A 13,503-nucleotide genomic window follows, 5' to 3' on the forward strand; every position below is an offset into this window, starting at 1 on the left:
AGGGTAAACCTTTCGGTAACGCAAAGAACCGGACATGCAGCGGGAAATTTTTTTTTTTATTGTTTTTAGAGACAGATCAGTTACAGAGTGCCCTGTTACAGGGACGGAACTCGCGTTGGTTTTCAAACATAACTTAAAAAAAGTGCAAACCTGCTTTGAGATTGTGAAGGACGTTTTCTGCGTGATGAGAAACGTTCATAGAAAGTGTAAAGTCGGAAGTGAGAGAGCGAGTTAGGGATGCTAATAATAGGAAACAATTACAGCTCTGGAAGAACGGTTCGTCCGGTGGCTTCGGAGAACTGCTGGTGCTAACATGGTGTGTCAAGTGCCACCACGCCCAGCTGTCTGGGTTAAAAGTTAGAGGAAACAGTGCACGGCTGGAAAAAATTATTTACTCTTATGAGGCTATAACAAGTAGGAAAGGTAAGTATTCTGTGTTAATAGGGAAGGACGTGAGCAGCAAGAGTCTATAAGAGAAAAAGAATGAAGGTACTGACAGAAATCGTGTAGCTATGCGGATTGGAGCCCTAAGCTACATGCCACTGCAAGCTATTAAACATAGTTAGTCATCGTTAAATCTTCCTTGTTTTAATGTCTGAGGTTGTAAAGAGACTTAATGGGCACTGGTCGAGACATCCCTGCCCAGCCATACTACCCAGATGGGACTGGTGAAGTGATTCCATAGAAAGCTGAGCTGCCGTCATAGGAGTTATGGCTGGACGGTAGGTGTCCAGGTGGCAGGGATCAGGATAGTAGAGCTGGGGATGGGATGTGGTGTGTGAGCGTGTACTTATTTTTGTTTGGGTTTTGTTTTGTTTGTTTGTGATGCCTAGTCCTGTATCTGCTATAGAACAAAACAGTGTCCTCTACGAGAGTTAGACAGAAAACTTAGGAAAGCAAATATTAGGGACACAAAAGAGAGATAGCATTCAAAGTATGTTAATAGAGTGGAATGAGACTGAATATGAGAAAATGACGGAATGAACACGTTTCTGTAGTGTCACATTGTTAAATACCAAAAAATACTAGCATCTTCAAAATCCCAGTAGAAATGCGTTGAATAAGAAAAGACAGGGAGAACTGTTACTAGTTTATCAAGTATCTTGCTGGTTTTTGTTTTCCCTGGGTACTAGCCACTGGTCCAAATGGGGGTTTTTTGTTGATAATGCCAATAGCTTGTCTTTCAAATTTAGGTGACTAAATAATAATATCTTCTCATATGTAATGGGGTACAGTTATGTGGCAGTGGATTTCAAAAGTTTTGCTAAAGCTAAAAACAGTATTCCTAGATTGCGACAGTTTTCTTTGGAATTAAAAAAATTATGTTCGTTATATTTGGTACTCATCAGCCAGTAAAATCTCTTGTGACCTCTTTTGTTTACTTCAAAGTAAATACAAAAATTAACAGTAGCTTCTTCTCTCTGCAGTGTCCATGTAGAGCTAGCCGGTCTAGTATTTATAATTAGCAGTGTCATCTGTGAAGCATAAGTAGTCAACTTCGTGTTTGAATCCATCAATCTCTGATCTTTCCATTAACTTCTAATAGTATTTATTTTCACGTATGACTGTTGCCTGGAGTGGTATTCTGATGATGTCAGAAAAAGTAACATTATAGTTTAATCAACCTACTGACCATTTGAGTTTCAGATTTAAATCTTATTTCTCAAAGTGATTCAACAACTTTTAATGATGGGTTAAGTATGTTTTGCAGATTTTCTGTGGAAATGGTAAATAGTAAGGTAATCCAAATCAAAAATTTTGCCGTTCAGAAGCTAAAATTATCTACAGATGCATTAAACACCATTAAGTTGTACTATAGAAGTACTGTTCAGATGCCTAAGAAATTAATTATGTCTGGATTGAGAGTAAAAGGTATCAAAGTAACACACATATTGTGTCAAAAAAGAATGGTAGAGTAGGCTGAAGAGCTTTGTTGAGTTTTAGTAGGTCAAATGGTATTTACATACGTTTTGGACAACATTTATAAGTAATACTAGAATTTTTTCTAAAATTCCATAATAAAAGTCATATAGAGGAATAGTATCATTCAAAATGGACTTTCCAGTGTTTTAATTGAAAATATGTAATAATACATGTGAAAAGTTTGATCTTTTGTATCTTGGTTTCAGTAGAGCATTGGAAATTGAAGAACAGGTTTTCTTTTGCAGTGTGAACTGCAAATGGAGTGTAAATTATTCCTAAAATACTCCATTTATGTGTGTGCTAGGTAGAGTGTTCTGATTTTACAGCATTTTAGACACACTTTTCACAAACGCATGAAGCAAGACAGGTAAAATAAAAGGCAGTAGATTAGACACATGAATAAATGGACTATTTGGGGAATGCATAGGTTGAAGCAGAGAAACAAAAACTGTTGGTTCTGAAAATCAATTTGTTCTGAAATTTTTCTGTATCTTTCCAAAAAGATATACCGAGGATTGTTTAACACACAGCAAAAGTTATGAAATGTCCAAATAGCAAATTACAGTTTCTACTATCTTTACATGTGGAATCTAGTTTGGTGGTTTACTGAGCATACCAAAATATTCAGGACTACAAAAACTGACAATCTATGCACATGCAAGTAGAAATTGAAAATACTCACTTTTCTCCTTAGGAGGATACATTTTGAATAATGGTTGAATAATAAGACTGCTAATAAAACCGCTTGGGTTTTTAGGCCTTCTTATAAATGCCTCTTTAGTATAGAAGTAGCAGTCTGATACATTTAGCAAACAGTATGTCAGATGATACCTCTTTGAACTAAAATCGGCTGTCTCCAATAAAGAAACAGAATAAACACGGGCGTATTCCTATGGGGCAGTTCACTGGGAAGTAGAGTTGCCATTGTTTATTTCCTGTACTCGGGAAATAACTCTGTCAATAGCTCCTGTTGTGAAATGTTTTTGATGTCTAGTTTCTAATACCACATCACATGAGCAAGTCAGATATAATCTCAGACACTGTCAATGAGAAAAAAAGAATCAATTATGGGATAGCGGCTGCTTGCTTTAAGAAGAGTGTTCTTTTCATTATTTTTCTGTAGAATACTCAACATGCTAGAAACTATCTACAATTACATACGGGTTCAAATACTGAACCAAAGCAGCTGACCATGCATAATTACTGTGAATTTCAGGTTATGATTCCAAATGAAAAATATCTCTTATTTTAAGCCAAAATAAATTTAATGAACATATGATAAATGATTTTAACATTTAAAGGCACGAAACAATGCATCTAGATTTACAGCAGCTGTAAATGACCAGATAATCAAAGTAATACATGTCTACATTTCTATCCCCGTTATACCCGTGACGTTTGTGGCATATATAAGCATCAGAAGTATTTTTTTGTGAATCACAATTTTGATTTTTCTGAATTCTGTGCATTGAAAATTCTCAGGCATTAAACTGTATTAGGTTTGGCCATTTGCATAGACAATACCTTCCTGATAGAAACAGTGGCCATGCTGCAGGGTACAAATTTTATTTCCAAGCCTTATCCATAACATACCAAATTATGATCTTTTTGATAGTACATTGTGTTTGTCTTCATAGTAAGGTTGTCATTGGGTTTTGTGTAATTTGATTTGCAGTCAAGTAGTTGGTGGTTTTGTGATAAAATGTCCAAAGTATGACTAGATAACCTAGAGCAAGGATATATATGTCCCATATTACTTGTTGAATAAGACCCTGGTTTCAAGATAGGGTTACTTCCAAATAGCTTGGGTCAAAGAGCAAATGTTTTAAAAGGCCATTGCTGTTTGTTTAGTGAATGTGGGTCAAACCTTTATTTCACCAATTGGATCAGACCCTTCTTAATAAATAGATTGGCATTTTTTAATGCAAACTATTTGAGGGTAAGAGTCATCATAAAATTTTTGAAGCTTAACACTTAAATTTGGAGCAGTAGATGGAATCACAGAATTGGTTTGGTTGGAAGAGACCCTTAAGATATCAAGTCCAATGGTTAACCAAGCACTGCTAGGTCACCACTAAGCCGCGTCCTTAAGCACTTTTTAAATACCTACATGGATGGTGACTCCACCACTTGCCTGCTTCACAACCCTTTCCGTAAAGAAATTTGTCCTAATATCCAGCCTAAACCTCCCCTGGTGCAACCTGGGGCCGCTTCCTCTTGTTCTTCTTGGCCGCCTGGGCTCACTGCTGGCGCATATTCAGACGACTGTCAATGAACACCCCCAAGTCCTTTTGCACTGGGCAGCTTTCCAGCTGTTCTTCCCCAAGCCTGTAGTATTGCATGGGATTGTTGTGACCCAAGTGCTGGCACTTGGCTTTGTTGAGACTCAGACCAGGACAAGGAGCAAGCTCTGGATCCAACTCCCAGACCCCAAAATCCATTTCATATAAAGTTCTCTCATTGAGGATGTATCAGTTATTAAATTGATAAGAACAGAACGTTTAGAAGGTATTTCTAATTTATTAGAACGCTACAGTGTGGTACTATTTTCACCTAGCTTACAAAATACCTCTAGTTGGTCATTTTGATTTCACAAGTTAAAAGAAAAAGTTGAAACAAAAGAGTCTTTAATAAATACGAGGGTTTTTTTTTACTATAGTGATGAGTAAGGGCAAGTAGGATAACTATTTCTTCATGACTTGCAAATCAGAAATGGGCAGTAGTAGTTGAAAACACTACTCAGAGATGGAGAAGAGGAACAAACTTCATTATCTGGTACAGATCTGAATTTGAACAAAACAAGAAAATCATCTGATTAAGTCAGAGATTGTCTCTAGATATGTACTGTCAAATTCATCCATTTTTTCAGTCTATTTTTTTATTCATATTTTGCAACTTTTATCTCAGATAAACCAGAATACTTACATAGTAACAGCCTGGCTAATCTGAACATTTTTTGTCAGCGTTAAACCTCATTATTCTACGTTGTAAGTTATTTAACAGTATTTACTATTGCAATTTAATATTATTTGGTAGAAATTAAGAACATGCTATCAAATTATTAAGTGTGACCACTATACATCAAAACGATATCTGAATAAAAAAAGTTCTATTACTCTACTTACTGACTTTATAAATTCAGTTACAGGTATAAATTTTCAGCCATTTTAAAGAGCAAACTATCTAATAAAATTTAATCACTATTTTAAAAATCTGTTTACGTGATTAGTATTATACATACTCCACTACTGTTTACAAAATTGTGTTGCTTGTGAATTCATTTGTTTATAGTCTTATCCTGTAAGTGAAACTTTATTACACGTGACCTTTGATCCCTGTTTTAAATACCAGCTTAATAAGGGGATCAAATGCAGTTGTGTTTTCAAGTCCTTGTCTGACAAACAGCCCCAGAAAATGAAGTCTTCAGTATCCACAGAACCACAGCAATTCAGCGTTCCCTACCACGTCTACCAAATACCTCCAACCGCATCCTGGGGGAATTACCTCAAGGCTTCAGCGAGTCGTTCGGTGTGAACCTGAGCAGTGTGAACCTGCTGGCACAACAGGAAGCTGGTGGCTGCATCCCCAGTGAAAGGCACAGGCTGGCTGACAGATGCGTGAGGGGACAGAGAAGATTCTGTGCCTCCTGCTGAGGAGCTACTGGTTTTCCTACATCCTTGATCTGTATATAGATTAGTATTTAGTATTGTCGATGTGAGTGAACCTACAATGCTATGTCAGCTATGACAAATTTTACTCATTCTTAAAATTTAGAAGTTAATAAATTTTAAAAATTCATAGAGTAAATAACTATTAACTTGATCTGTAACTGAAATGGGTGAAAAATGCCTTCTAAATATATTTATATTTTGTTTTTTTTCTTGCAGATGACAGTCATGTCCCACTCAAAGGATCTCAAGGACAACTTGCATAGTGACACTGTACTTTCCATTCTAAATGAACAGCGCATTCGGGGTATTTTATGTGATGTCACCATAATTGTGGAAGATACCAAGTTTAAAGCCCATAGTAATGTGCTGGCAGCTTCAAGCCTTTACTTCAAAAACATTTTTTGGAGTCGTACTATCTGCATTTCAGGTCATGTACTGGAGTTGGATGATCTCAAAGCTGAAGTGTTTACAGAAATACTGAATTACATATACAGTTCCACAGTAGTTGTTAAGAGACAGGAGACTGTAACGGACCTTGCAGCTGCAGGGAAAAAACTGGGAATATCGTTTCTAGAAGATCTTACCGATGTTAATTTTTCAAGTTCCCCCTGCCCCTATGCATACCGTATTAATGAAAAAGGGACTGTCAAAGAGGAAAAACATGAAAAGAGACATGAAGATTCCACTGTGACAAATGGACCTCGAATTACAAATGCATTCTCAATTTTTGAAACAGAAAACAGTTTGCTTTCTCCGCTTGATTTGAGGGCAAACTTTAAAAAGGCATCTGAGACAATACAAGCTCCCAACGTCAGCCTCGACAGAAGCAACATTTGCAAAGATGCTGAGCCAGCCAGTACACTGGCTGAACACTCCTATGCAGTTTCTTCTGGGGGAGATACTTTTCAAGGAACACCTTTTCTTGAACAGGACAGCAGCCCTTCATACAAGACGGGCGAAGACCACTATGAAAATCGCCAGGCCACACCACTGATTCAGCTAGGAAAACAAGCATGTAATACTCCTAAGGCAACCTTTAAGCCCCAAGCTATAGCAAAAGTACTGGCCTCTACAGTAACCACTGTAGAAGGCCAACATGAAACAGTTACTGATCAGACAATTCTTTCTTTTCCAAAACCTCAGAATAAAGCAGGAGATTTCCATTTATCCAGAGAGGAGGAAAACAATTCTGCTACTGTGTCTGGATCCGTGGCACCTGTGGTTCCACCAGTTTACAATTGTAACTGTTGTGCAAAATCATTCGATGACAGCGCGTTATTCAGCACTCACCTTCAGCTCCATTCAGAGCATCAGGAAACTTTCATATGCAAATACTGCAGCAAACCATTTGCAAATCTAAATATACTGGAAAGTCATGAACAAGTCTGCATGAGATCAAGTAGTTTATCAGTTCACAATGGAAACGAACAAAATTTTGCAGATAACTACACTGCTACGGATGGAAGGAATGGAAGTTCGTATGCAAACACAGAGTCTCTATTGTCTGAGAACAGCATCACTGATTATTCTAATGCAAACTGCACTTTACCGGAAACAGATCATTTGGTTAAAGTTGTTGACGGGCAGTTACTATATACTTGCATCGTTTGCAAGCGTAGTTATGTAACATTGTCTAGCCTTCGAAGACATGCAAATGTGCATTCATGGAGAAGAACATATCCCTGTCACTACTGCAATAAGGTATTCGCATTAGCTGAGTACCGCACCAGACATGAGATCTGGCACACTGGTGAGAGACGGTATCAGTGCATTTTCTGTCTGGAGACTTTTATGACTTACTATATACTAAAAAATCATCAGAAGTCTTTCCATGCAATTGACCATCGTCTCTCAGTAAATAAAAAGACAGCCAACGGAGGCTTAAAACCAAGTATGTACCCATACAAACTTTATCGACTTTTACCTATGAAATGCAGACGACTTCCTTATAAGTCCTACCAAAATTCTTCATATGAAAATGTCCAAACGAGTAGCCAGGTTAATGAAACTGCTTCTACTAAGTGTTTCATTCCAGGTTCTCTTAGCTCCGAGCTACCATCACTGAATTTCCAAAGTGATATTATACCAGACAACAGAACTCTTGCCTTGGATACGTCTTCATGTAATGAAACAGCATCTTCCACGAATACTCGGAATTCTTCCTCTTGGGATGTAGGTATCTTAAATTCTGACCTGCAGAGGGACTTTTTCACAGGTGAAAAAAGAATTTCTGCTGCTGCAAATGTCTCTGGTTCTCAGGAATGTGATTCCTCAGTTGTGTCTTTAACTAATGTGAATGAAAATTCAACTTCTGTCATCAGTTACAGCAGTTCTGCACCCTCTGTTATAATGCACAGTAGCAGAGTTTCATCTGTAATAATGCACAGTAAAACAGTCACTTCTGTAGAAAACAGTAAGACAGAATCTTCAAATAATCTACCTAGTCAGTCTGTAGCTGATGATTGTAAATATGGGTCAGATAATTATGGGAAGTGCATTACAAAATCAAAAACTATTAAGGACAAAAAGAAAACACTCCTGTACAATAGAGCAGAAGCAGCTGAGGATACGCAGCATGTCACAGGATCTGGAGGTTCATCGAGCAAAATAACAAATAACGTCCAAGAATCAAGTAAAACTGAAACATATATTGCAAAGCCTGCATTACCTGGAACATCTACTGACAGCAATGTTGCGCCTCTTTGTCAAATAACAGTAAAAATTGGTAATGAGGCTATTGTAAAAAGACATATATTAGGATCTAAGCTGTTTTGTAAAAGGGGCCGAAAATCTAAACATGAGTCTAAACAGGAAAATCTAATTGAGGAGTCAGAAATAGACATGAAAGAAAGAAGCCCATCTAGGCTCTACAGCTCCGAATGCCTGGAGCTGACAGAAATGTGTGATGATGTAAGTGACCAGGATTCCAGTGATAAACCCTGGAGACCCTATTATAATTACAAACCAAAAAAGAAATCCAAACAGCTAAGAAAAATGAAAAAGACCAAATGGAGGAAAAAGCACAGAAGCAAGAACACCATTACGGAAAGCCACAACACATGCAGTCGAGAGTATGAGCTCAGGAATGCTCCTGAAGAAAAGGCCGTTAGTCAAGAGAAGAACACAGAAATGCCTAATCTTCATTGCGAGCTCTGTGAAAGAGATCAGTCTTCTACTGCAGAAGTTCAAGAACATGTACACTGGCATGTAGCTACTTCAAAGCCTTACATTTGTGAATTATGCCAAAAACAATTTCAAAGTCCATCCACTTTAAAAATGCATATGAGGTGTCACACTGGGGAAAAGCCCTACACTTGCAAAACGTGTGGTAAATGTTTCTCGGTTCCTGGAAACCTACAGAAACACGAACGTATTCACCTGGGTGTCAAAGACTTTGTCTGCCAATACTGTAGTAAGGCGTTCACTTTAAATGAAACCCTCAAAATACACGAAAGAATTCATACTGGAGAAAAACGTTACCACTGTCAGTTCTGCTTTCAGAGTTTCCTGTATCTTTCTACCAAAAGGAACCACGAGCAAAGGCATGTACGTGAGCATAATGGAAAAGGATACGCTTGCTTTCAGTGCCCCAAAATTTGCAAGACAGCAGCTGCTCTGGGAATGCACCAGAAGAAACATCTCTTCAAAAGTCCAGGTCCACAGGATAGAAAGGAACAGTTATGCAATGCAAGCACTAAACTTTTGGAAAATCCACATTTCCTTGGCTCAGAAGGCAGTGAAGTAAAAAGTACACAAAATGTATCTCCAGAAGTTATACTCTGATTGACAGTTGTACAAAAGAAAAGAAAAATCCAAACCTATATATTGGAGGAAATATAGGTGCATTGAATGGGGAAATACCTCCACTCAAATTGCTATCATTTTCTAAGATCAAATTTCTTCACCTAAACATGTGTCACTATATGCAAAAGAAGGAGAAAAAAAACTCGGAAAAAAGTGTTTGCAACAATACAAATGTAATGAGAAAGACCCAAAATACTCTTGCCACAATAGACCTCTAACGTAGAGAGAAAGAAAGAAAATATGACCAACCAAAACCCTTCTACTTAGTGTTACAGGAAAGTAGTCAGTGAACTATTTTACAGTGCTGTTTTTGAGTCAGAATCATTCTAGGCAAAATGAAGATGTAGGTTCACAGTGTACTCTGCAGAAGGAGTTTTTGCTGCAGAAACCATACAATGCATTTTTTAACAAAAAGTAATGTGTTCATAAAGAAAATAATTGTAACCTAGTGTATTCTAAAGTGAAGGTGGCAAATGTTTCATGAACTGAAGTACAGTTGAGTTCTAGCGTGCTTTTCTGTAGCTCAGCATTTACAAGACATTTTCAGGAGTTTAAGCCTTTTTTCCGTATTCAATTTTGTAGTTACCATAATCACCGTTAAGTCTGAGTGCTTGTGTGGAAAGTAAACTAGATTTATGATATCTCTGAGACATGTAATAAAGATTGAGTGGAACTCACAATAGCCAGTCTTCCAAACTGCGTAAATCCCAATGTCAGTGGCATGGTAGAGCCATTTAGGTGTATTTGTCTAAAGAAGATTGTTCTCATGAAACAGCCTGGCTTAAAGAAATCCTGTGTATAAATGTCCACCTCCTGGTGGGTCTGCAACTCCAGTCTTCTAGACATATCATTTGTCTCAGCAGAAGAAGAGATTTGGACAGTGTTTTCCTCCACATCCTGAAATAATGCTGGGACAACAGAGCCGACTCCCCATAAACACTTCTGATCTTTGGAAGAGTAGGTAAATACTCAGATTCCTGCTTCCGTATATGTCCCTGAGGCAATCCCTATGTATAAACAGGGATAAGGGTCAGTTTATGGGGTTCCCTGTCATCCCCATGCCTTAAATATGTCTAACCTTCAAATGTTCTTTCTCAGTGATTCCCCCTAACTGTGCCAGCATCTGGCCCCAAGCAAGCTTCATCACAGTGTCCCTTGGCCCACCACACTGGACCCGTAGCAGAGAGGTGCCTGGAATGGGTTGCTGAAGGAAGAAGTGTTCGCCATTCTGCGTCCCCCATCCTATCATGCCAAAGGGTTATGGTGAGCCTTATGGCTTCACAGTTTGCTAAGATTCAGGAGAAAAGGCTTCTGAAAGACATCACCAAAACATTACAGTTAATATTATTTTGTGAAAACGTCATTACTTTTATCTGAGATTAAGAGATTTTAAAAAGTCAAAGAGGGTGTGTGTCTACAAATTGCATTTTATATATTAGGCTCTGTTGTACTGTATCGGCATTTCCAGTTGGTCATGTATGTTCATCTCTGTGAAGTGTTAAAAAGTTAAGTCAGGACAAACAAAGGTTAGTGATCCTCAACTTCATTCTATGTGCAAATATGGTACACAGTTTGTTTACTTACTTTGTCTTCTTGAATATTTTAAAAGAAACTATAGCTTGGGTACAATAAAACTACAATTGAAATGATAATACTGTATTGATTGAAGTAATACTATAGTCCACTTATTTATTCTATCTTTGGTGAATGCTATGAACCCCTTGAGAAATTTTGATTTCATGGCAGCTTTGGTTCCATTTAAATGAGGATAATAGAAGAATAAACACAAGAAAGTGCAGTGATGTTTCAAAGAAATTACGTGAAGATATCTTCTAAGTGGACTTGTCTGATGGTAACTATAGACCAAAGCAAACAAGGTAGAATATTTATAAATATAAAGATAGTTTTACAAATATTTTATATAACTGTATAGTTCATAAGAAAAATACTGATAGGTTGTGTAGGTTTGGGGGGGTTTGTATATTTTGATAAAAACACAATGACTTTGTAACTCTCTGTATTCTCTACGGTTTATAGCAAAGCAGTTTTAAGATGGCAATGTCATGTTTATAGTTCAACTGTGGCACTTTTCCTACAAGTAACACATTGCAGTAATGATCAAGTATTAATGACCAAGTTAGAATAAAGTAAGTGTTAAGAGAAGGTAAATACTATATGTTGTCAAAGACTGTAATTTGCTACATAATTGCATCTGTATTTTTGTTTAAAGGAAAATATTAAATGCAGATGTTAAGGATTGATAGAGAGTCTAATTTTATTTTCTAAGAAAGAGTGATTATAACTCTCATTTTGCTTAATTAAAATAACATCTTCCTATTTTCCTGTAAGTCTCTCCATTTTTTTAAATAGTGTTAATACTTACATAATCTGTAAGTAGATACGTCTCTTCTAGTAGTTATTGTTAGAAGAGTAAGCAACACAGTTACCAAACGTTTTCTTCGTTAAGGGAAAGCTGAATTGAGAGCACACCAGAGCTCAGGGGAAGTGGTGGTATCTCCTGGCATCTTACCATTAAGAGTGAATGCAATGCTGAGGTGAATCTACCTCCTCAGTACCTTAAAGGACTTGGAAGCGATGTGAATTGCGTTTATGCTTTGCAACATCTTAAACATCTTTTCATGAGGACCTGAAACTTTAAAAATTATTTTCTAATTCTGATGGTAACCTTGCAGTATAGATTGTGTATTTCAGACACTGTTCTTCAAATCTTTCGGGACTACTGTTCAGAAACATAGTTCAGGATGAAATATCTAATTGCATAAGGAAATATGAAGATACATAGAAAATAGAAGATAACGCATGTTCGAAGTGCTTCCCCCTTCAGCTAGGTGTCACTAGTCTGTAACTTGCATTAAAAATTAAGTTTAACCTTAAGTATGCAGGTCATTTTCAGATGGTCTTCAGGAGACATGTATAACTGAATATAAGTTTTAGACATTTGCTACATAAATACATTTTCCTGTATTTCACATGCTAATTAAAACCACGAGTGGATCATCCTGAAGTTTGTGCATCTAAACAAAATGTTAGCCAGTCCTCATTTATAACATACTGAAAATCAGAACAAACATACTGAATGATACTGCTGTCTTCTGTGAAATAACGACAGCTAAACTACAGGCAGAAGCATATGAGGTAAGACACTAAGTGTTATCATAATTTTTATTTGTTCTGAACTTCCTTAATATGACAGCTAAACTACAGGCAGAAGCATATGAAGTAAGACACTAAGTGTTACCATAATTTTTATTTGTTCTGAACTTCCTTAATACAGCAATTGTCGCTGACAGTTCAACACCTTGGCCGACGTAAGAGATTACGTCTCAAGAGTAAAGATCCCCCTGTTTAGATCCTCATTGTTTTGCCTAAGTTTGCAAGTTGACACACCAGTGTTTGCCTTAGCATGTCCTTAGCTGAACAGACCCACCTGTCCTGCAGGTGCTCCTAAAATGTAACTTTAGGAGCAGTTGAAACAGTATTCTGAATGTAGGATGTTAGATCAAAACAAGGCACTTTTAAAATAAAATGGAGTGTCAGGCAATGGCAAAAATAACAGTGGCATTGATAACGTCGATACGAGGCCTGTGCTTTGAAGGGAGCTGATGCTAAGTTAAACAGTAAACTCCAACTGTAATTATAATTCTTGAGAGTATGGAAGAACTAGAGTCACACAATCTAATTTTTACGGTGTGGCACCCCACAGTTTAAGCATACGTCTTCATTCTCAGAGTGCTACCCTGCTCTGTGTCTCAGATTAAAGCTCTGACTCTGCCAGGGTTAACTTCAGTTTACAATTTGTTCAGTTCACAATTTCCTCACTTTGTACTGTAGAGGAACCTCTCATTTCTAAAAGGCTGAAATTCAGCTTACACAAACTCGTGTCTTTGTGCAGCTGGTTTTAGATGCATGCAAGTATACTCATGACTCTGCCAGGGTTAACTTCAGTTTACAATTTGTTCAGTTCACAATTTCCTCACTTTGTACTGTAGAGGAACCTCTCATTTCTAAAAGGCTGAAATTCAGCTTACACAAACTCGTGTCTTTGTGCAGCTGGGTTTTAGATGCATGCAAGTATACTCATGAG

General features: G+C 37.3%; 1 protein-coding gene across 1 annotated transcript; it reads left to right on the top strand.

Moving 5' to 3' along the window:
• Positions 1-5,810: 5,810 nt before the first annotated feature.
• On the top strand, positions 5,811-9,518 carry ZBTB38 (zinc finger and BTB domain containing 38). Its single transcript, XM_010132871.1, has one exon. The coding sequence runs from the start codon at positions 5,811-5,813 to the stop codon at positions 9,375-9,377; it is 3,567 nt and encodes a 1,188-aa protein (XP_010131173.1). The 3' UTR covers positions 9,378-9,518.
• Positions 9,519-13,503: the final 3,985 nt, after the last annotated feature.

Source organism: Buceros rhinoceros, unplaced genomic scaffold (genome assembly GCF_000710305.1).
Source record: "Buceros rhinoceros silvestris isolate BGI_N320 unplaced genomic scaffold, ASM71030v1 scaffold12933, whole genome shotgun sequence".
Lineage (NCBI taxonomy): Eukaryota > Metazoa > Chordata > Aves > Bucerotiformes > Bucerotidae > Buceros > Buceros rhinoceros.

Bases quoted from the DNA above. Each gene is read 5' to 3' on its own strand.
- ZBTB38 (XM_010132871.1), top strand. From the start codon at position 5,811: ATGACAGTCATGTCCCACTCAAAGGATCTCAAGGACAACTTGCATAGT.